At 42.6% G+C, this 23,837-nt stretch overlaps 1 protein-coding gene across 1 annotated transcript in view; it reads left to right on the plus strand.

The window, feature by feature from the left end:
• Positions 1-23,837, plus strand: part of flii (FLII actin remodeling protein) — a 35,893-nt gene that overhangs the window by 6,547 nt on the left and 5,509 nt on the right. Inside the window, exons 11-25 of the mRNA XM_063219153.1 lie at positions 703-850; positions 2,887-3,020; positions 9,260-9,472; positions 12,628-12,807; positions 16,500-16,582; positions 16,683-16,757; positions 17,029-17,112; positions 17,342-17,513; positions 17,632-17,739; positions 17,855-18,046; positions 20,518-20,706; positions 21,114-21,253; positions 22,006-22,222; positions 22,643-22,797; positions 23,541-23,601. Of these exons, the coding sequence (XP_063075223.1) occupies positions 703-850; positions 2,887-3,020; positions 9,260-9,472; positions 12,628-12,807; positions 16,500-16,582; positions 16,683-16,757; positions 17,029-17,112; positions 17,342-17,513; positions 17,632-17,739; positions 17,855-18,046; positions 20,518-20,706; positions 21,114-21,253; positions 22,006-22,222; positions 22,643-22,797; positions 23,541-23,601 (2,151 nt within the window). The remainder of the gene's footprint in view (positions 1-702; positions 851-2,886; positions 3,021-9,259; positions 9,473-12,627; positions 12,808-16,499; positions 16,583-16,682; positions 16,758-17,028; positions 17,113-17,341; positions 17,514-17,631; positions 17,740-17,854; positions 18,047-20,517; positions 20,707-21,113; positions 21,254-22,005; positions 22,223-22,642; positions 22,798-23,540; positions 23,602-23,837) is intronic.

The following is a 23,837-nucleotide window of genomic DNA, read 5'->3' on the forward strand; positions in this document are numbered from 1 at the left end:
TGGCAGAAAGACTTAAAATAAAAATTGGGTATAACATAGAACATTTGACTATCAAGCAGCTTCTTTGGCGAAGGTCTGCACTCTCTTGAGTGCATTTCTAGTTTTTATTTATTTTGATTGTCAAGCTTTGGGTCTCAAAGGCCTTCCTCAGGGTACAAGCAGTGACATGGAAACGCCTTGTGCCCCTTGACGCACAACGTTCCACCACTGCAATGTTGTGAAGGAAAACACTGCAAGATTTTTTGTTGTTTATTTCCAGAATTCATACTACCCATTCACTAATGTTACCTTTTTTCATGAATACTAACCACTACCGTCAAATTCTAAGTATTCATAATGCATTCTAAGTATTCATTATACATCTAGAAATAGACATTTTTAGCTGCAAAAATGACTGTACTTGGGCCATACTAGAAAATATTAGTTTATTACTTCAGTAGACCTTCATGAAAAGATCAAATTTGGCAATAGGCAACCCAGTTTCAATGAGCAGCATAGTTGCAGTACCTTTTTTGACCATTTCCTGCACAGTGTACCTTTAACTACCATAGTACTACACCAATAAGACCGTGTACACGGCCTTTAGTAATAAATTACGACTTGGTCATTGCCACTCTGGTAACAGCTAATCAAGCTTTGGATCTCGGAGACCTTCCTCAGTGCACCAGTGGTAATATGTTACTTGGAAAAAAATCTTTTTAGGTGCTGGATGTACGAGAGAACCCTAACCTGGTGATGCCCCCCAAACCGGTGGATCGCACAGCTGAGTGGTACAACATCGACTTCTCCCTGCAGAACCAGCTGCGCCTGGCTGGAGCCTCGCCTGCCACTGTGGCCGCTGCAGGAGGAGGTGGGTACTATAGACCTTGGGGGTGGGCGATATGGCAAACATGATAGATCATGATTTTTTTCACAATTTTCCAACAAAAACACAGAAAAACTAAAGCAAAATATGGAATGTACAATCCTTTCTGAGCAGATGAATGAATTGAATGAATATTGAATATGATATATGAAACCCAAGACAAATTTCCCCTCTGAGAACAATAAAGTACACTCTAACTCTAATATAGTTGCAATTTTGCATGTGCAAACATTGTAAAGAAGCATGTATGTAAACAAAAATATATTCCTGTAATCACCTTTTCACATGACCGAGCAAATTCTCTTTCTCTTTTTTTGTATCTCACCCAAGTGTTATTTCATGGGTGCATAGTATTTGCCGTCATGTTTTTGAAATGACATGGTTTGGGATTTTATGGAGGACTTCAAATACCACTGTAGGAAGTAGACGGAGACAGGTGGACACTTTCTATTTTCTGACTGAGCCGCGTTTCGTGCCGCATAGTAGAGGAGTGCCCTACCGTTAGGCCACAGCCTAAGATTTTCTATTGGAAAGATGAATCAAACTGCCTACCCAATGCAAAGGAGTGTGCTCAAGTTCGGGGTCGTCCCCTCCTCCTCCTTCTTCTCTATATGTGGCGTTTGGTTGGCCGGCATGTATAAGATGTGCGCGCTACTGCCGTCTACAGCACTAACAGAACTCCATTTGCTCTCCACCTCTGCTGGTTTCCTAAAAGGGCGTTCACCTAGCGTCACGTGACATGGATCTCTGAAAAGTAGGGACTTGATTCGTCTCTACCTTTTCCAATGTCTCTGGTTCAGGCATCATGAGTGATTTTATGCTTGGAGAGTGGATGGAGAGTTTAAAGTGGGCAGTGGAGTGCTGTGTCACAATGACGGTGGGAGGTTTCCAGGTGGACTTTCGCTTTCACACTTAATCATGTGTTCTGGTTGGCAACAATTTCATTTCTTCTGTCTGTAGGTTTCATTGATGGCACCCATATTGCTGCCTTGATTTCTTCAGTCAGATTTGGGCAACTCTGTAAGACAGTTTGTCGTTCTCTCCATTTCACCTTTTTGGAGTTAATCTGTTGACCCATCCACCTTTTGCTTCTCTACATACCGAGCTTAAGATTCAAGACTCCACACGAAAATGGCCTTTCCAATAACCATGAATGGCCATCCAGGTACTTTGAGAAAGTCGAAGAATGCGCGCACATCAGTGGCACAGGTGCTGGACCAAACGTAAGATAACTGAAAAGAAAATAAAGGTCCGCAACACTGTTAAATGCTCCCAAAAGATTTATTAAGTGCCAATAAATCTTTTGGGAGCATTTAACAGTGTTGCGGACCTTTATTTTCTTTTCAGGCATCCAGGTACTTTGCTCGTAAATGTGCCCCTTTATGGGGGAAAACAAACCGAATGTCTCATTAAAGGGACACTGTGTGAGATTTTTAGTTGTTTATTTCCAGAATTCATGCTGCCCATTCACTAATGTTACCTTTTTCATGAATACTTACCACCAGCATCAGAATTTAAGTATTCATAATGACTGGAAAAATTGCTCTTTTCATACATGAAAAGGGGGATCTTCTCTATGGTCCGCCATTTTGAATTTCCAAAAATAGCCATTTTTAGCTGCAAAAATGACTGTACTTGGACCATACTAGAAAATATTTGTTTATTACTTAGTAAACTTTCATGTAAAGATCGAATTTGGCAATAGGCAGCCCAGTTTCAATGAGCAGCATAGTTGCAGTACCTTTTTTGACCATTTCCTGCACAGTGTCACTTTAACTTATATGCTACATCGGCTAGCCTAAATGAACACAGTCCAAGCTTGGCTCGGCATGTTGAGCGTGACCAACGCTAGTCTACAGGTCTTTGTCTTTCGTTTATTCTTTCCCAACACCACCAATTGACTTGCATTGGCTCTCCCCTCAATGTTTTCCCCCAAAAAAGGGCGTAACGCACATGAAACACGTCACGCCGTTCATGCATATTGCTGAAGCACAGCTGCTTTTTTAATGCTCCTCCTGCAGGAGCGAGCCAACGCGACCCCCTGGCCAGGAAGATGAGGCTGAGGAGGCGCAAGGACTCGCAGCAAGACGACCAGGCCAAGCAGGTGCTAAAGGGCATGTCAGACGTGGCTCAGACCAAGAACAAGAACATTGAGGTGAGGACACACACACACAAATGTACAAATAGTGTTTTCAGGCCGACCTGGGCCTCGTTTCCCGTTAACGATGGTTCTTAGCCTTAAGTGTATCGTTAACGAGTGATTCTGCGAATATTCTTAGATTTTCTACGAGTGTTTCCCAAAGACCATCGTACGTGAGCGCGCATGCACAGCCTTTACGATCATTCTTAGAGTTGCACTTACGACCGCTGTCCACAGTTGTGGTGCTGAAGCTACTCGTGTTTGCCTCGGAGGGAAGCGCTCAGTTATCTCCAAAACCACTAACAAAATACAAGGCATCTGTTAATGTCAAGAGCTGCATTTCGGGGGTACTATAGACTAGTGTTGTAGCAGTTTGAGAGGAGTTGTTGGCAAATTATATACAATGAATGCACACAAACATTGAAATTTTGCCAGACTTTAGCCTACAGCGGAGCAAACATCAAGCTGACAAGACGACAGGGCACCCCAATAACCATATAGGCTGCAAGACCAACATGTAGCGCATAAAGTGGTGTGTTCAAAATTAAGAGGACATCTAAATCAAATGGGCCTATTACTTGGAGTTCCAAATTAGGGTGCGCAAAGTCACAACCTTCAGCACGGTTTCAAGGCTTTGCCAACTGTCGAGACTCGGGAGAATTTTGCATATGAGCCTGCTGTTTAGGCTTTGTGCCAGTGTGTAGCAGATGTAGGAATGTGCCTTAGCTATTCTGTTGGAAATTGTCAAAGGGGAAAATTAAAACTAACTATGAAATTGTGAACTGTGCCTTGACAAATTGGGATGCGCAAAGTTACAACCTCAAGGCGTTCAAATTGATAACTGTCGGGAGCACGTCAGCCTGCTGTTATTAAAACAATGTCCGTCAAAATTGACACATTCCCTTGCTGCCTTTTTGTTATTGTCCTAGAATCTGAATATGTCCTAAGTAAATGGCAATTTCCCTTTCTGCATCATAGCCTATTTCCTTGCTTGGACTCAATGAGAGTTTGTTTGAAACCGAATCCGACACCACACCATGCAATATGTCCCCTTATTCAGTCACTCACATTCCACACCCCAAAGGTAGAGCTGGAACCGCCACGTAAACTCTTCTGCGTAGCAAAATGACAGGTCACGACACTCAATGTTTGCGCACAGTCGGCGGCCGGCTTTGCACAAGCAAACTTGCAGAAAGAGTTCGTGTTGCATGTGAGTGTGCGTGCATGTGTCTGTATTCGTTCATCCTGAGCGTGTCACTTCATGTCGCGCACAGCACAGCGCAGTTCCCATCAATAGGCCTAGTGCAACAGACATATGTTCAGCGAGCTTTAAAAATCATGACACTGGGAGAGCAGCGCTTGGCACATTTCGAGAGTGCAAAGTTACAATAGCGTGCGTTCAAGGCTTTAACAACTGTGAGGAGAATTTTGCACGTCAGTCTGCTGTTATTAAAACAATGCCAATCAACATTCTACACATCAACACACATTGTCTCTGGTCGCCAGAGCCCCCTTATTTATTTTGCATGTGGATGCCTTGTTCTTGTTCTTGTTCTTGTTTCATCAAACACAGCCGAACTACTGTATTTTACTGCCTGTAAAATAGGGCTCTACAGTGCGAGCATTTTGCCCGCATATGCCCCTAAAATAAATTATTGTGCGAATGAAATAATAGAAAGGGCGCACGTGTGCGAGTAGATATTTCAACCCTTTCAATCGTATTTTGCTCCTTAAATGAATACACCCCATAAAGAAATGCAGGAACGTGTGAACGAGAGAAGGCGCAAAAGACAGCGTGCGCGTCGCGCACAGAGATACAGAGGCAGACAGAAAAACAGTCGGGGGAGATTTGAAATAAGATTAGCGTCGGGAGTATCGAGCGCTTCCACTGACGGAGAAGAGCTGGAGAGAGGGGTCAGCTCTGTGTTCCCACAGCCCATTGGTCCCACGGTCCATTGGTCCCACAGCCCAATGGTCCCACAGCTTACTCCTGCTGCTCCATGTTCCCACATTTTAACAAAATTATTCAAATATAGGCCCTATGTTCTACAAACCCACGTTCCCACATTTCCAAGTAAACTAAGACAATATGCCTTTGGAACATAGGACGTAAATTTGAATAAATAATTAGACATATTGGAACATAGAGCAGCAGGATTATGATGTGGGACCATTGGGCTGTGGGACCAATTGGCCTAAAAAATAATGTTAAAAATCTTAATGATGTGGGACCAATGGGCTGTGGGACCAATGGGCTGTGGGAACATAGACACGCTCCCCTGGAGAGAAACTTCGACGCTAGAATTGCTAATTCTCCGCTTAGCACAAATGCTAACAAATGCTCAACCTGTTAACTTTGTGAGAAGAAATAGCTTCGGTTTGTACATACTTGTAAGTACCTGGCTTGTACTATTTATATTACTCCTCCTGAGACGTTGGCAAGGGAGGAGACATAGCAGGCTCTCTCTGTGTGCTGTCATCATCATCACGTCACGTCATGTGAAGTCATTATTTTGTTGGACACAATAGCAGGCAGTCTGGGGGTGTAGGGCACGTTTTTGATGTGCAAGCCTTCAATATTGTGAAATTGTTATTTAGAGTAAATGTGTTTGGTTGGCATCCACTCTTTTTTGTTGCATTTCTAAAATGCAAGTATAGAACAATGCTATATTTTCAGTAATGTTCTGATTACTGAGTTGCTGTTACTTTGGTAGTCCTACTACCAAATGCAATTGAAAAAAAATGCGTAATCCATGGGTAGGCTTATCATAGCCTCAAAGGCAGCATACCCATAGGCTATGTGAGTCATTGTATTTTCAGGACAGAAGTGTTGCCTCTCTGGTCTCTCGTACTGCCCCTCTGACCAATTTCATCCCAGCACCCCTGCCAGGTCCTGCTGTGTAGGCCTGAATTGAAACACCAGCTGCGTATAGAAATGAATGTGAATATAGATATAAACGTGTAATATTTTGTTTAGTCCTTTTACTGGGGGGATTTGGATTTTAATTGTAGGCCTATCCCTCTATAATGTGTATTTGTGTGTGGAAAGAGTATATTCTCTGTATTTGTGTGTTAATAATGAAGCTGCGTAAAATAAAAAAAAATCACTGTGCCCCTAAATTTGTGTCTGTGCCCCTAATTTTTTTCACTTAGGTGCACAGGTGCTCCTAATGAAAAAGCTAAGCGTAGAGCCCTGCTGTAAAATATTTTCCACATTGCTTTTATTTTATACACTTACACAATTAATGTTACCTTCTTATTTTCGTTGCGGTGTCAACTGTGGTGCCATGATGATATTTGCTCCCGTCTTAAAATATCAACTTGTCTCCACTGTGCCATGCCGCTACGATCAATCTTACCGCGTTAAGACTACTCCAGACCACTCGTGGATTTCTATTAGAGTTGCGTGTCAACCTGCGATGGTTCTTTGCTAAGTTGACTTTGGGAAACACTCTGTGAGCTCTACGATGGTGTTACTTGTGAACTTAAGTAGCATGTAGCGTTAAGTAGTACTTAAGGCCCTTTGGGAAACGAGGCCCTGAACGGTGCCCGTGCCCGCACCAGTTTCGTTCGCCATTAACGTGATTACCTGCGAACCTTCCACATTAATACTGGGCTCTGAACTTTTCGGCATGTGGCTGTTACCCTGTTGAACCTGCTGACGTCCACGTTGTCGATTTTGGAGGTTCGCATTGCGAACCAACTTTATGGTTCGTGAACGCTAAGAGCTGTTGCATGAACACACTGGCCAGTTTTTGCGATTAAGTGCAGGAACGGGCACCGGCACATTTCTCAGTCGGCCTGAATGCGCCAAAAGAGCAATCATTCTCTTTGTCTTGAAATATTTTAAGGTGCTGATGCAAGTTCTTGTCTTTATTACGTCACTAATTATAGTTCATAGGCTTTTATTTTAAGTTCTTTATCTTGGGTGGTGCGCAAAGAGGACTAAGGTCACATTTGTATATTTCAGCACTCTTTATGTACCGTAATCAATTCCACAAACGCATTTGATCTCAATGCCCATTAGAGTGTGGCTCGGGCCGTATTTTTCTGTCTGAGCCCGGCCCTCAGCCGACAGAAAAGTGAGCCCGAGACCACTGTAATAACAAGAGAACCTGTGCGCAAGCAAGATTTTCTATGTGGGCTCCTCCATACTCAAAATAGCACGTGATAAATAGCCGAGATAGGCAAAGACGTTAGGATTAGGCAATTTGCAGTAGCCTAATTTAGTTACGCACGCATAGTAGGCCTAAGTATAAACACACACACACATACACACACACACACACACACACACACACACACACACACACACACACACACACACACACACACACACGTGACAGCGCACCTTGTGTTTCTTTCGGTTAGACTAACCAGAGATGTTGGGTGCGGTGATCAAATGCTTGGGAGGGGCGTGAGGGGATAAAAAAGGCGAAAACTAGCGAATACGTTTTGGATGCAGTCAGCACGGCTATCGAAGCATTTGTTACGTTACTGTTAGTGCAAATAAATCCCCGCGAGCCCCATGAAGCTGCCGCTCCTTGTCGTTAAGAAGGATGGGCTATAATTTAACCCCGAAGAACAGTAGCCTGTTCGGCCCCCAAAAGAAGGTAATTTCCCCTGATGTCCATGCGGTCAATATAAAATCAGGAAAGGTTGCACGCGCATAGTTACAACTGTACAGTAAAAGTGACAACAATTAAGAAGAACCTACGTGAAGGACATGATATGTCACAGCGGACAAAGTAGTAACAGGAAACCTCTCCTACCTTACTCCACGTAGCTTGTGCGTCTTCTTAGTTATCCATATTATGCTCCTTGCTAGCACATGCTGGAAATGTAATCCTTGGCGAACAATGCAGTGACAAACTTCGTCATTTTATGTTCAACATTCAAGACAGCCTCGGCATGTTAAAACATGGCCTACACTAGGCCTACAACAAAAGACCATGCGTTCACTGACAACTGTTGATTGGGCGCTTATTAAGAAAGCAAGTTGACTAGGCATCCCTGCTCGGCTGACTCGGAGTGAGCGTCCATGTTGCCACTGGTAACTGGCGCGCGCATACAGGCAATAATAATCACTCGCACGAGTAGCCTACCACCGTTTTCATTTAGGCCTATGCATATTCAATTACTTATTTTTTAATCACAAAACTGCCGTTTGCATGAACTGAAACGTTTCCTCTGGTTGCTTACAATTTTCACAATGTCTGTTTGCTTCAAACCCGAGTCCGACAGATATTCTATTTTTTTTGTCCGAGCCCGCCCGGCCCGTCGGGCTTCGGTCGGGTTGCCATGCTCTAATGCCTATCGAGGTTTTACAGTGTGTCACAGAGGTGATTACACCCCTCACAGATTTGTAAGTTTGTCTTTTCATGGGCCAACAATAAAGACATTTTACTTTTTCACAGTTGTAGGCTGGCTGCTGTTCATTGTGTCAAAGTGAAATCTCTGTTATGTTGTCCCATGAAAAGATATACTTGCAAATCTGCAGAAATTTGAGGGGTGCAACAAACCACCTGTGTCACACTGTATTTTAGAACAAATGACAAAACCGTTCTGCTGCATGTGTATGTCTTCCCGTTTCCACATAAAATAAATCTGCAAGAATGAATTAAACTAGTTGTGGCGTCAACAATAATCGATTCGGGAATGCATCGCAATGCGGGGACAGGGCAATTCAATTCAATGCGGCAATATTTTTTCAAGTTTTAATTAATTCTGTGGATATTTCCAGAGCAAATGAATGTTAAATTAAAGGACAACTGCGGTATTTTCAACATTAAGCCTCATTTCCTAGTTGTCTGCAATGTTCTAGAACTCCTATCACCGTTTTTTTGATGTTCACTGCTGTCTCGGGTATTTGCCTAATTTTAATTCATCCCAACCTGCTTCAGAATGGCAAGTCATCTGCATGTCCAACCAGGTCCTTAAAAGCACCAAAAACGAACATTTTCATAAACATCAACTCACCGGAGTGGTTACTGGTCTTCACTGGTCATCCATATCAAATTCTGTTGCGAAAAGATGCTTGAATGTTGAAAATACCGCAGTTATCCTTTAAATAAAAGACCTTCAAAGCATTGAAAACTCTAAGACTGATACAGAAAACATTGCAATGCATCGTAGAATCGAATCAAATTGAATCTCTACCGCCCGAATTGAATCGTGAGGACAGTGCCAATGCACACCACTATAAACTAGTCTCTCGTTCTGACCTTGGCCTCTTTTTTGCGCTCTTCCTGTAGGAAAACGGGGATCTAAAGTACTCCGACCTGAAGACGAAGCGCTGGGATAAGAGCCTGGAGAAGTCCCATCTGGATTACTCCGAGTTCTTCACGGAGGATGTGGGCCAGATCCCTGGTGTCTCGGTGTGGCAGATTGAGAACTTTGTGCCCATGCAAGTGGAGGACGCCTTCCAGGGGAAGTTCTATGAAGCGGACTGCTACATTGTGCTCAAGGTGTGGACTGGAGCTCAACCTTTGTTTCCTTTGGTATTGGTAAAGCACCTTAACTGTGCTCAACCTACTAGCAGCAGTATTACCACAAACTGTGTGTGTGTGTGTGTGTGTGTGTGTGTGTGTGTGTGTGTGTGTGTGTGTGTGTGTGTGTGTGTGTGTGTGTGTGTGTGTGTGTGTGTGTGTGTGTGTGTGTGTGTGTGTGTGTGTGTGTGTGGAAACATTTTCATTTTTATTTTCATTATATGGTAGGGGCACCTAAGTCACGTCCTTCTACTTCCGAGCCGTGGAGCTGTAGCTCTCAAAATTTTGAATTGGAGTGAATGGAGCGAGCATAGTTTCCTCAATGTATGGGAAACACAGGGTATACAGTGAGGAGAATAAGTATTTGATCCCTTGCTGATTTTGTTGGTTTGCCCACTAATAAAGACATGATCAGTCTATAATATTAATGATAAAATGTATTCTAATATGGAGAGACAGAATATCAAAAAGAAAATCCAGAAAATAACTTTGAAGAATATATTTTAATTGATTTGTATTCCATTGAGGAAAATAAGTATTTGACCCCTCTAGTCAAAGAAGACAAAATACTTGGTGGCAAAGCCCTTGTTTTCTTGTACAGATGTCAGATGTTTCTTTCAGTTAATGACAATGTTTGTGGATATATTAGAAGGGATTTTTGTCCATTTTTCTTTGTGGATCATCTCTAAATAATTTAAGTTGTATGACTGTAGCTTGGCAAATGGTAGCTTCTGTTCCCTCCACAGGATTATTATAGGGTTAATGTTTGGAAACTGTCTAGGCCACTTCATGACCTCAATGTGCTTCTGCTTGAGCTACTCCTTCGTTGCTTGGGCTGTATGTTATGGATTATTATCATATTGGGAGGCCAATCCATGACCCACCTTCGGTCTAGTAGTGGTGGGAAAGAGGTTGGCATGCAGCATTGTACGTTTACATGTCTCCCTCCATCCATTTCTTCACGATGTGAAGTTGTCCTGTGTCTTGGCCAGACAAACAACCTCAAAACATAAGGATACCACTTTCATGTATGATATTGGAGAAGGTGTTGTTCTTGGGATCATAGGCAGCTTTTCTCTTCCTCAAAGCACATCGAGTTGTGTTAATGCCAAACAGTTTGATTTTGGTGTCACCTGATTCCAGCACCTCCCAATCATATCCTAGTCCAGTTTGATGTTCATTGGCAAACCTCAGGTGAGCCTGAACAGGTTCCTTCTGAAGCAGGGGTACCATACATGCACTGCAGGATTTTAATCCGCTGTGGTATTAAGTGTTTCCAATAGTTTTCTTAGTGATTGAGGTCCCAACTGCCTCAAGATAATTTCCTTGTTCTTCCCATACAGTTTTAGGGTACTTTATGTCTGATTTTCTTGTTATTGGATCCCCACAAGGTCAAATCGTGTATGGAACCACAGACAGGCCTAAGATTGATGATTGATTGTGCATTTCTTCCAAATTTTAGGACATACAAAATGATCAAGAGTTTGCTCCTTAATATCCAGGAGCCCATTTCAGCCTTGATGAGTTCTAAAATCTTGTCCCTGACATCCTTTGACAGCTTTTTGGTCTTTCCCATGTTGGCCAGTTTAGTTTGGTTGATTGACTGATACTATGGACTGATTCTGCAGATTCAATGTGTCTTTTGTGCAGGTTACTATTAACAGGTGTGTTCAATTCATATAACAAGTTGATTGGAAGTGTCATTTGATCTGCGGGATCAGAACTCTTAATGGTTGGCAGGGGATCAAATACTTATTTCCCTCAATGAAATATAAATCAATTAATATATATTCTTTAGAGTTAGTTTCTGGATTTTCTTTTTGATATTCTGTCTCTCCATATTAGAATACATTTTATCATTAACATTAAAGACTGATTATGTCTTTATTAGTGGGCAAGCCATCGAAATCAGCAAGGGATCAAATACTTATTCTCCTCACTGTACTTACCAAAATGAAAAGTGTGAAAGCGGACCACGCCCCAAGGGGGGAAAAATCCATTTAAAGGGATATGCCACTATTTTGGGGCTTAATACAGTTAAAATTGTTGGCTGGGGTTTATAAAGGTGGTAAAGTGTCTTATTTTTCATGTTAAGCGTTGTCTTGCTTTAAGACAAGTTAAAAGAGGGAGTATGTAGCTAAGCTAGTGAAAGTCAACCTCCAGATTAGATTATTGCAATGCCTTACTCACTGGTCTCCCTACTAAATTGATTAACCGTCTACAATACATTCAGAACTCAGCAGCTAGATTACTCACACACACCAGACCCTGGCATCACATTACCCCTATCCTCTATCAATTACACTGGCTTCCTATCCATTCACGTATCCATTTCAAAATTCTCCTCCTTGTATACAAGGCCCAGCACAACCTTGCACCCTCCTACATCACAAGTCTCCTCACCCCATACAATCCCACCCGCACACTACGCTCCACTGACTCACTCCTCCTTACAGTTCCCTCCACACACCTGCGCACCATGGGCGACAGGGCATTTAGTGTTGTTGGCCCCAAACTTTGGAATTCACTCCCACTGTCACTTCGTCAGTGTTCTACACTATCTACTTTTAAATCCAAGCTGAAGACACACCTTTTCATTTCTGCTTTTCCACTTCATTGACAGGCACTTCCACTTTATTTTAATCATCAGTTTATTTTTAATTTAACATATTATTATTTTTTCCCCTCATTTTATTTTATTTTCAAATGCATTCTACTTATTTTTCTTACTTGAAAACATTTATCTTTATTGTACTTTTATTTCTATTTTATTTTTGCATTTTAATTACTCTCCTATTGTTAATTCACTGAAGCTTTGTTTTACTTTCCCTACTGTTATGTATTTGTTTTGATTGTAAAGTGTCCTTGGGTATCTTGAAAGGCGCTCAAAAATAAAATGTATTATTATTATTATTATTATCACTGTAGCATATGGCATGCTACACAGATGCATTGACTTTCACTAGCTTAGCGACATGCTCCCTCTTTTAACTTGTCTTAAAGCAAGACAACGGCTTACATGAAAAATAAGACACTTTACCACCTTTATAAACCCTGGCCAACGATTTTAACTGTATTAAGCCACAAAATAGTGGCATACACCTTTAAGCATGCTTCATTTCTGGCCATTCCAGACAAGCTTGGACGACAACGGACAACTGACCTGGCAGATCTTCTACTGGATCGGGCAGGAGGCCACCCTGGACAAGAAGGCCGGCTCTGCCATCCACGCCGTGAACCTGCGGAACTACCTGGGAGCTGAGTGCAGGACGATCCGCGAGGAGATGGGAGACGAAAGCGAGGAGTTCAGTGCAGTGAGTACTAGAGATGTGCACGAATATTCGAGTGTTCGAATATTCGTTATCCTTTCGAATTTAGAATAGTCCTGTCGAATAAAAAAAATTCACCCAGTAAAAAAAAAATCTGTGTTGGCCTCCCTTGCAGTGTTAAGGGACGAATAAAAACTACTGTAGGGTTACATTATTAACCTAGTAGCTCCCCTGTATTCTAATTTCGGTGGTAGCTCTAGATAAGATGCTCATCTTTCATTTCCAACACGTAAGGCGAGTGTGTCTGAAAACGTCCCGCCCCCGCCCACACGACACACACACTGTTTACAGCCAGGGAGAAGCCACGCATCTCGTGCATTTCAGGAATGGGTATTGGGCATTCATAAATAAATCGTTGACACTGTAAATCTGCAATTGGTGATGCTTTTGTAAACATGGACTGTCATCTGCAACTGTTCGGGAATAATATCACATCAATTTGCGTCTGATTTGGCCAGCGTAAACTTCTGCAAGGTAAGCTACTTGTAGCTGTTAGCCAATGTCAGTGTCAACAATGGCAGGTTATTTCAATATCTCTAACGCTAATAATGATAAGCTAACAAGCGGAGTAAACTCTTAGCTGAGTACTCTTAGCTGAGGCGATTTTATCTGGCTCACTACACTATAATCTGCAACTATTTGGGGGTCGTTTCATATGGCGTTGCTTCGGATTTGTAAAACAAACCTTTCCAAAGTAAAAGCCACCCCTGTAGCCGTGCGAATCGGGATACTGTCTGTCAACAATGACAATTGCTAACTAGTTCTAATGCAGCACAACTAGCGAACAACTGTTGAGTGTGGTTTACTTTTCCGTGCCACGAGAATGGAAGGAGGGGAAGGGAATGAGAAATATTTCTCGTCACGGACGCACAGACTCCCTCTTCCAGTGAACGTGCTGCTGGACGTTCAGAGGTGTACACTCGACAGCATTTTCTAGCTATTGCTCCCCCCTGGTGCTGTAGATGGAAGGCCACTGTAAAGTATTGAACTCTTTATGATACGTCGGCGGAATTTACATGTTTTCAAGAGATGACGGTGGGAGTCCCTCAGTCCGGCACGTCTTTTTTTGTTTTTTTTTTCACATAACATTCGAATAGTGGCCGTCGAATTTCGAATAGTGTTTTTGGCAGAAATGCACATCCCTAGTGAGTACACAGTTCTCAACTTTTGGCATTTCATGGTCTACAAAAGAGAAGGCTGCCTGTATGTAGATTAGGGCTGTAACGATATTGTATAGAACCGAGAAATCGTGATACACACTTACACAGGGGTCACATACTGTATCACCATACAAGGAGACATTATCGTGATACGCTAGCCTAGAAATCTAGACGCCCCTAGCGACCGCAAATTGAATTTGCTCCCGGGGGCAGTCTAGCGGACCCTGGTCGTTTTGTGAGGCTGAACGTTATCCGAAGACAAGGGCCAATCAAATCGCGAGGAGCGAGATGGGGGGCCAGGCTACGTAGTAAACACAGAAAACTTTCTAAGAAGAAACATGGTGGCCGTCTGTGCTACTTACAGCACAAAAGTTTTTACTTAATTTAAAAAGCCTGGATGATAATACATTTCGTGGCTGACATGGATTGATGTAAAAATACACCATTAACTTATCAGACACAAATAGATCACTACACATTACCCATTTGATCATTCGATGTTTTAAGCTAGCTCGGCAAGCTAATTTGAGCATTTTACAGAACCAGATAGTCACACGCTGTTATCAGACCACTATTGTAGGTGTAGAATGAAATTGCTGCCCCAATTTCTAATAAGACACATGCCATTAAAAACGAGACATTTGGGAGCTTTGAAAGTCTTTGAGTAGCTTACTAAATAGATGGGAATGACACCTAGTCTACCGAGCTAGTGGCTAGCCAACCTGTCATCAATAACACCTGTGCTAGGTATCCAGCCTTGTATTACATGCCTGCCCCAAATTCTAATAAGATCCATGTCATTAAAAACGAGACATTTGGGAGCTTTGGAAGTCTTTAAGTAGCTCACTAAATAGATGGGAATGACACCTAGTCTACCGAGCTAGCGGCTAGCCAACCGGTCGTCGATAACACAGAGCTAGGTATCCAGCCGTGTATTAGTTCTATGGGTATACAGCTAGCTAGCACCGAACATGCCATGTTGACAACAATCACAAATATAACCAAGCCCCAAATTGTTCAACATTTCGCTGGTTGACCAGGGAGGGCCATGTGGTTGAAAACGGCATTTTTTAATTGTGTAAGTGAAAATATGATTTATTAGGAAACTTGTTTGTGGCGTTGGTGATCACACGCATCCACTCCTATGAAGGCACGACGTTGCTGCTTCACCTTCAAGGGGCGTGTCGCGTGTACGTTCCGAAAGACAGCTGTGACGTTACACAGAACTGTGTGGGTATTGGTAGCTCCACCATCCTATTGCGTGACCTTGAGTGCCAAGGCATTTTGATAGACAACCGTTTATCCCGCCCACACTTTCTCCGAGCTCGCCCAGACCCTTGTACAGCTTTTTGCTGTACTGGTCTGGCTCGCCAGGCTAGTGATGCGCCCTTTTAACATTTTGATACCCATCAGCTCAGAAAACAGCCACATGATATGAAGTGATAAGACTTAGTGCTTCCAAATAGGGCTGCACGATTATGGAAAAAATCATAATCACGAGTGTTTTGGTCAAAATCGTGATCACGATTATTAATCACAATTATTGATTTTTTGCAGATTTTTTTTTAATTTATAACAAGATGAAATATAACCAAGAATGAATCATATACCGGATGAGCAAAATAAAATGAATTGTAATAATTATGTAAAGGCAATAGCATGAAACTTGGGTGGACAGATTTCTGGCCAGAAACACCAGCCTGTCAGTATGTTCTGGCTTCAAGGACGCTCTCAAAGGTAGGTCACTATTGCCACGATTAAATCACGACTTCGATTTCACGATTTCGATTATTTTCGATTAATTGTGCAGCCCTACTTCCAAGCATCATCGTTATTAAGTAGCCCATTGGGAAACTCCAACTCCCATTGTCATTGTGACGCAGCACTCCACAGCACACAAGTGAACACTGCACACTGCACACAACGAAATTGCATTTATGCCTCACCCGTGCAAGGGGGCAGCCCTCAGTGGCGCCCCATGGGGAGCAGTGCGGTGGGACGGTACCATGCTCAGGGTACCTCAGTCATGGAGGAGGATGGGGGAGAGCACTGGTTGATTACTCCCCCCACCAACCTGGCGGGTCGGGAGTCGAACCGGCAACCTCAGGGATGCAAGTCTGATGCCCTAACCGCTCACCCATGACTGCTTATTATATAGAAACTTTGATAAATTATTAGTAGCCTCTTGTAACCTATTCTACCAATAAACTATCATAGTTTTTATTCATTAAGTTCATAATGTTGGCAAATGTGAAATCGTGTTGTCTATCGAACCATAGGTCACGAATCCTGAGTTGAGTGTGTCATTACAGCGATAATGTAGATCCCAACATAAGCTGGAGAAAGGGAACTGGAAGTAAAAGAAGACATTTGACTGAAATTTCACTAGTCAACATTACACCATTTATGAAACATTGTGAATGTTTTTATCTTTTTACTCAGTACTGTAAATTATAAAGCCCACAGCAAATGCAAAGCAACGGTGTTGAATCTGACAGTATTTTTTAACCACCACAGGTGTTTGACAATGAAATCTCATACATTGAGGGAGGAACTGCCAGTGGATTCTACACTGTTGAAGACACTCAGTATCCAACACGGTGAGAGAGAGTAAAATCTTCTTGACCAAGTCTTCAGCCAAAGCACGTGTGGAGCTGCCTGTGATATTACTCACCTCCTCCCAATCTGTTTTGACTACAGGCTGTACCGCGTGTATGGAAAGAAGAATATCAGATTGGAATCGGTCCCTGTGAAAGCATCATCACTCGATCCACGGTAAATCCCTGGCCCAACTATAGTCTCTCTGCCAGAAAATAAGTGCCCAAGTTGGTTGATGGCTGAGATTTTTCGAAAAAAAGTGTTGGTTATATTTTATTAAAAGTCTCAGTTACACATTTTAAAATATCTTTTATATAGACCTTAGATTACAGAGAATATGTCTTCATGATGAATAGCTAGTTTCTATTTTAACAGAAATATTACAAACAGTATGTGAGACTGTTGTCATTTTAACACTCTGTCCTGTGTATATGTGTGTGAACCTCAGGTTTGTCTTCTTGCTGGATGCTGGCCTGGAGATTTATATCTGGAGAGGAGCGAACGCCACCCTCAGTGGCACCACCAAGGCCAGGTACTGTAGGGTCTCGGGATAACGGCCGGGCGGGGGGGGGGGGGCTTAGAACCAGCGACATTTGTTAATCATTCAGGTAGCACCCTGTAATGTTTTCAGATCCCAATGGTATCTGTCTTGCTTTGTAGACACTAAACCTAGATAACCACATCACACCACTGAAACGCACTGTTGGGGTCCGTTTTTAATCTCTCCTAATCATCATGGTGTTACTGTTTGTGTCCGACAGGCTATTTGCTGAGAAGATCAACAAGAATGAGAGGAAGGGCAAAGCTGAGATAACTACATTAATGCAGAGCGCAGAGCCACCCGAGTATTGGGAGGCGCTCGGAGGCCAGCCTGAGGAGATTAAGAAGCATGTCCCTGACGACTTCAATCCACTTCTGCCCAAACTTTACAAGGTTTGGACCTCTTTCATCTCAGTCTTGTTTCAAGATGTTCTTTTAACTTTATAAAAAAAACAACCACTGGTCTTACTCCCCTATACGGCATAATGTGAAACACTTTTCTTCATGTTAGGTTGGACTGGGCTTGGGCTATCTGGAGCTTCCGCAGATCAACTACAAACTCTCTGTGGAACATAAAGCGAAAAAGCTCAAACTGGATGTCATTCCTGAGCGCAGACTGGTAAAAAAATAATCTTGCTAGGTTTCCGTAAGTGTTAATGAATAATGTTTTGGAACATTCGTGTTTATGGCTGTCTAGTCCTCTAAGTACACCACTCTGCTCTCTTTGTCCTCAGCTCCAAAGCCTCCTGGACACCAAAGGCGTGTACCTCCTGGACTGCTGGTCGGACGTGTTCATCTGGATCGGCCGCAAGTCTCCGCGGCTGGTCAGAGCCGCTGCCCTCAAACTGGGCCAGGAGCTGTGCAGCATGCTGCACCGGCCCAAACACGCAGTAGTCATCCGCAACCTGGAGGGCACTGAGTGTCAGGTAAGCCCTGCACAAACACTAGTTCAGACCAAACACTAGTGTTGACTAGGGGTGGGTATGGCCAACTACCTCCCCATATGATGCGCATCTCGATAAAGGGGTCACAATACGATACATCGTGATATATCGCGATACATGTGTATCGCAATATTTAGACCTTCATTTTTTAGTTTTTATTCATTTTTTTAGAAAATGGACACGAAGGACCAAATGTTTCTTTTTCTGTAGAGCAACAGTTACACTGTAATGAATGTAAAAGACTGCCTTCACAAAACTGTAGGTCTGGCAGTTGCTGTGTAGCATTCAAAATTCAATTTATGCTATTAACACATTCAATACCAGCTGTTTTTTGGAATTTAGCTGGAGACTCCCAGCCAATTTCATCATTTTTTGTCATTATTTGAACAGCCACCGAATATTTTGTCTTCAACCCACAGACACATGTCAGGGCTTGTTCGAAAGCCCAAAGACTCAGCTGTCTGTATATTTTTTGTCTGTATACGGTTTGTTTCTTGCTTGTTCCATTCCGAAGTTATTTCAGTTTAAGCGAACACTGGTTTAGGTAAAAATAGCGATTTTGAACATTCGAACTGAGATAAAGCCTTTTTTGTCACGGGTGGTCTCTGACTCTCCGAGTTTAAATTGCGGGCCTAAATGCATTTTCACGCCCGAAGAACAACTCCAGTAGCTTCCAAGTAAACTATTTCGATGCAAAAATCACCTGGTCAGGCCACATCATCTGAAACGCTAGCTAGCTAATGTCACTTGACTGGCAGTTTTCGTTCTGTAGATAAAAGTAGACGTACCAAAGTACTCACCCAAAATTAGGTTACTTCCTGATGTGTTGCATGCTGTTTTTCATTACAACCTTCCATTTTACACCAATCTTGATGGCAGCAAAACTCCTTATCCTTCCATCATATGTTTAGGAACAGGCTAGCTAGCAAGGGCTGTGCTGACAGGACATGTTTTGTTTTGATGCTCTAGGAAGTAAATGGAGACGTGACGTGATCAGGAAGTGGTTTGATTCGCTATAAAAAAAACTCAAATACTGTTAATGTGTGTAATAAAATGCACAGATGATGAAATATCCAGATCCTGACTTTGGAGGAGTTTTGACTTTGTAGGTGTTTTCATGATCTATGTCAGTTCTGTTCATCACATTATTACGAAAATCACACAGAATGTGCATCAGAATGTGTAGATTAAGAATCCAATTAAAAAAAAAAACAACGTAATTTTACGGTTTGGGAGCCAACGCTTGGGAGGCACTTGGTAGTGAATGTGTTAAACGAAGTATCGATACTGAAACCTCCGATACTATGCGCGTAGTGTGAACAAATTCAACATTTTTTTTTTTTTTTTTTTTTTTTAAGTTTCAATTAGGAAGGCACAGAGTGTCGGGTAACACTATTTTAGACCAGTGGTTCTCAACTCCTTTCCAACTTGAAATTTTCACAAATGTTTGGGGCCCACCTCTGATCAAATAAAAAATTAAACTCCAATAACTAAGCAAATAAGTCAACAGAAACACGCACACAAATATGATTTTGGGTAGCATAGCTAGCTTCTACGCTGAATGTTTTAAACTGCGTGTGAGCGATACTGTCCCATTTTTGGAAATTACCTTATTTTACACCTTCCCTTGAGTTAAATAATAGGGTGTTACCGTTCTCCTTGGATGCATTGGCCACGGTGTAGTACGGGGGCGTTGCCTGAGGACACGAGTGGATGGAAAATTAACTCCCTTGCGCATGGTCATTGGTCAGTGGGTGCGATAGATACAATTTCCGTACTCCGCAGAATCCGGAAACTCCGCGAAAATGAGCTGAAAGAGTATATCCGGTTGTCAGTGTTCAGTTTGTGGCCAAATTAACTGCAGTTGTTGGTCATCAGTAATTGCTGGGGGTAATTAAGGACCGCTGACAAACATTCACGCTGTCCTATGACCTGTTCCACACTCCGACCCTCGCGGAAGTGGCATTGCATGCTTCCCTGATGCTTCCAATACTGACCGTAGAAGAAGAATAACATTTCCGTACTCCCCTCGCCATCATTTCGTACTACGCTGTTATGACGTCAGTGAGCCCTCCTGTCTCTACTCTCCTTGGTTAGAACTAGTGACCAAATTGGGCCACGTGTTCCCTATTTAAATATCCTTGCACGACTCGTAAACCGATGTTGCAAAAAATGGAACGTGGCGATTTCCTGCCTAGATAAAGAAATGGCTCTGTAATGAAAAAGGCATAGTAACGCTTTCGGAGTACTTCGACTTCGATGCATTGATACCTTTACTCCTAATCCTCTTGCACTAAGGGAGAGGTGAAAGGGGGGGACTAGGAGTGAATGTATCAATATGTCAAATTCGAAGTACTGCGAAATGCAGCGATAAAAATCAGTTTCAATTTCTTTGTCAGAAGTGATTCAATATTCGTTGTCATTACCATGAGCTCTTCTTATTCGTTATCAAGGTCTTCAAGTCAAAGTTCAAGAACTGGGATGATGTGCTGCGAGTGGACTACACCAGGAATGCCGAGAGCGTCCAGCAGACGGACAACCTGAGCGGCAAAGTTAAGAAGGACACGGAGCAGAAGGATCAGATGAAAGCCGACCTGACGGCCCTCTTCCTCCCCAGGCAGCCACCCATGCCGCTTACCGAGGTAACCAATCAGATCACCCCGCCAGTGTGAAAGTCATTCTCATTCAATTCACAATTGGAAGGATAAGCAGTTTAGGGTGGGGCGGGGGTACAGTTAGGAAATATGGGGAACAAAGTACATTTTTTTGGGCCTTTGTGCCGGTTGAGAAATTACCCTGGTCAGAATTAAACCTACAGTCAGGCTAATGTTATTGTTATTAAGCAACCATATTTTTGTGGAGATGACTGGAAATGTATTGGTGCTGTTGCTTTCTACTTTTTATGGTGAAATTCAAACATGTACATACATACGCTACGATTAATATTATCTATTTTATGTGGATAAAACGTAATAAATCTGTATCCAGATGATCACATTCCAGTCGGTTGTTTTGTGTGAATTAATATCCTTCTCACTCGTCCCTTCAGGCTGAGCAGATGATGGAGGAGTGGAATGAAGATCTGGACGGAATGGAGGGCTTTGTTTTGGAAGGAAAGAAGTTTGCTCGCTTGCCAGAGGAAGAATTTGGCCACTTCCACACACAGGACTGTTATGTATTCTTATGCAGGTAAAAGCACCTCAACAACATTTAGTTAAACGGTTAGGCAGTATTACTTAATCTTCCTGCCATTTAGCATGCCATTTCACATTGAAGCAGATTAGACTTTGAGTTAATTCCACGCCCAAAAGAGGTGAAGAACTACGTATGGTTCTGAAATCCTCTCATTGCAAACCCTAAATATGAATGTAGGTCAATAACATGAATCACATTATTTTACCATTGGACCTATTACTCTCATCACATTACATTATTGCATTACATTACACTTGCATTACATTACACTTAGCTGATGCTGTTATCCAAAGCAATTTATGGTTATGTAGTTAGAGGGTATTGGTTAAAGCCTCTAAAACACTGCTGTTGTGGGGTCCGGTGGCTCCATCAGCTAAAAGGTGCCATCAATGCCAGGAGCCAGGTATGTATGTGTGTGTGTGTGTGTGTGTATGTGTGTGTGTATGTGTATTTATATATATTTTTTTAAGTATTTTTTCGGGGCGCTTTTTGGCCTTTATTATTACAGAACAGTATGAGAGTAGACAGGAAATGATTGGGAGAGAGATACGGAGCAGGGCCGGGAAATGACCCCGGCCGGAATCGAACCGGGGTCCCCATGGGCATGCAAGCCCAAATATGGGGGGCATAGCGCGCTGCGCCACATCGCCCCTCTATGTTCTGTATGTGATATTGGTTCTTGCTGGCGCAGGTACTGGGTGTCTATGCTGTGTACCTGTATATGATATTGGGTCTTGATGGTGCAGGTACTGGGTGCCTGTGGAGTACGAAGACGATGGGGAGGAGAAGAAGCAGAAGGAGAAAGGGGAGGAGGAGGGGGGCGAGGAGGAGAAGCAGCCGGAGGAGGACTTCCAGTGTGTGGTGTACTTCTGGCAGGGCAGAGAGGCCTCCAACATGGGCTGGCTCACCTTCACCTTCAGTCTGCAGAAGAAATTCGAGAGCTTGTTTCCAGGCAAACTGGAGGTACGTACATCTTGCATCTGTCTCCCTCTTTGTTTGTCTGAAATAGAACGTTTTGACATGGATATACGTAGGCCGTAGGGGGTTATACATTGTGGATTTTGATAGTAGCCTGGCTCTCACGCAGACCCTTCGTGCTTCGTGTATCTTCATTAAACTTTGGGAGCTCGCATGAGGGTCTGGAAATCTTAAAGGGTATATACAAGTCAGTGGTTAAAGTAGTATGTGATTCAAAAAAGCCACGTGAATTCTCCGATCAGGTTCGAGCTGTTTTGAACACACCTACGCCTTTCCAGAGCTAAGCGATTGACAATGCATCGCATGAGAACTAGGTTACTTTGTTTGATGCTTACATTGGGATTCCTTACTGGTCTCATTGACTTACGGTTGTGGTGATCTTGTATGTCTCCTGATGTACTTTAGGTGGTCAGAATGACCCAGCAGCAAGAAAACCTCAAGTTTCTCTCTCACTTCAAGAGGAAGTTCATTATTCACAAAGGGAAGAGGAAACTGAAGGTGGACAATGTTCAACCAAGTCTGTACCACATCCGGACAAATGGCAGTGCCCTGTGTACAAGGTAACCGCGTACCACTCCTTTCTTTGTGTAATGGTGAAGAGGAAAAATGTGACTAACCTCAAGAAAACAGGCCTGAAGTTAATCGTAGATTCCGGTGCAGAATCTGAGCTTTAGAATGATACCTTACACATGTCAGTCTTGTGGTGATGTCTGAAGTTGTGGCCTTTTTGAATGTGTTCACTTCATAAAATAGAAGACTGAGAATTCATCTGCGAAAGTTTCTCTTGTCCTTAGAAGACATAAAGGTGATATATTAGTGATTATAGGTAGATTATTCAAGTACTCAAATAACAGATTCTGCACACACAAAAAAGAGAAAATCTCAAAAAATGAATTTAAAAAAATCTTGTTTCACCCGTACCTACTAGCCTGTTTACTTGTGGGTTAGTCGCAAATTTATCCTGAAATAAAAATGAAACAAAAAAACACTTGCAAGTTAGATGGAGGACTGGGATGCAAATATCTCTCTGTTACTGTTTGAAAGTGTTATCAGCTTTTCCTAAATTCCTGGTTATAAATGTATTCTGTTTGTGGGAAACTTGGGTTCCACCACAAATAATATTTGACCACATGGACACTTCGGAATGGAACAAAAATCCACAATGGTTCCTTTAAACTGCAGAAACTGTTTTTTTCCTTCATGGCTGTAGTAGTGGTTTCTTAAGGGGCCTTTTCACTGTCTCTGGTGGAGCTCCATATTCTGTTATTAATGGACACGCTCATTCTGCCTCTGATTTTCACAGGACAATACAGATACCCACAGATTCAAGTAACCTCAACTCAGAATTCTGCTTCATATTGAAGGTAATGTAGCTTCTGCTTTGGTCTAGTGTCCAGTCAACAACCATAGCAACCATTTAAACCAGTGATGACAAACTCAGGCCCAGGGGCCAAATCTTAGCCTGATTATCATCGACTTTCAAATCTCTTCGAGACTTGGTCTGACCAAGAGCACAGCATAACAATTAAAATTTCCCAAATTGCATTTCCCAAATGGTCTCCCTTTGTTTGCAAATGATTGTTTGCTTCCCAACGAAGGG

Source organism: Engraulis encrasicolus, chromosome 2 (assembly GCF_034702125.1).
Source record: "Engraulis encrasicolus isolate BLACKSEA-1 chromosome 2, IST_EnEncr_1.0, whole genome shotgun sequence".
Lineage (NCBI taxonomy): Eukaryota > Metazoa > Chordata > Actinopteri > Clupeiformes > Engraulidae > Engraulis > Engraulis encrasicolus.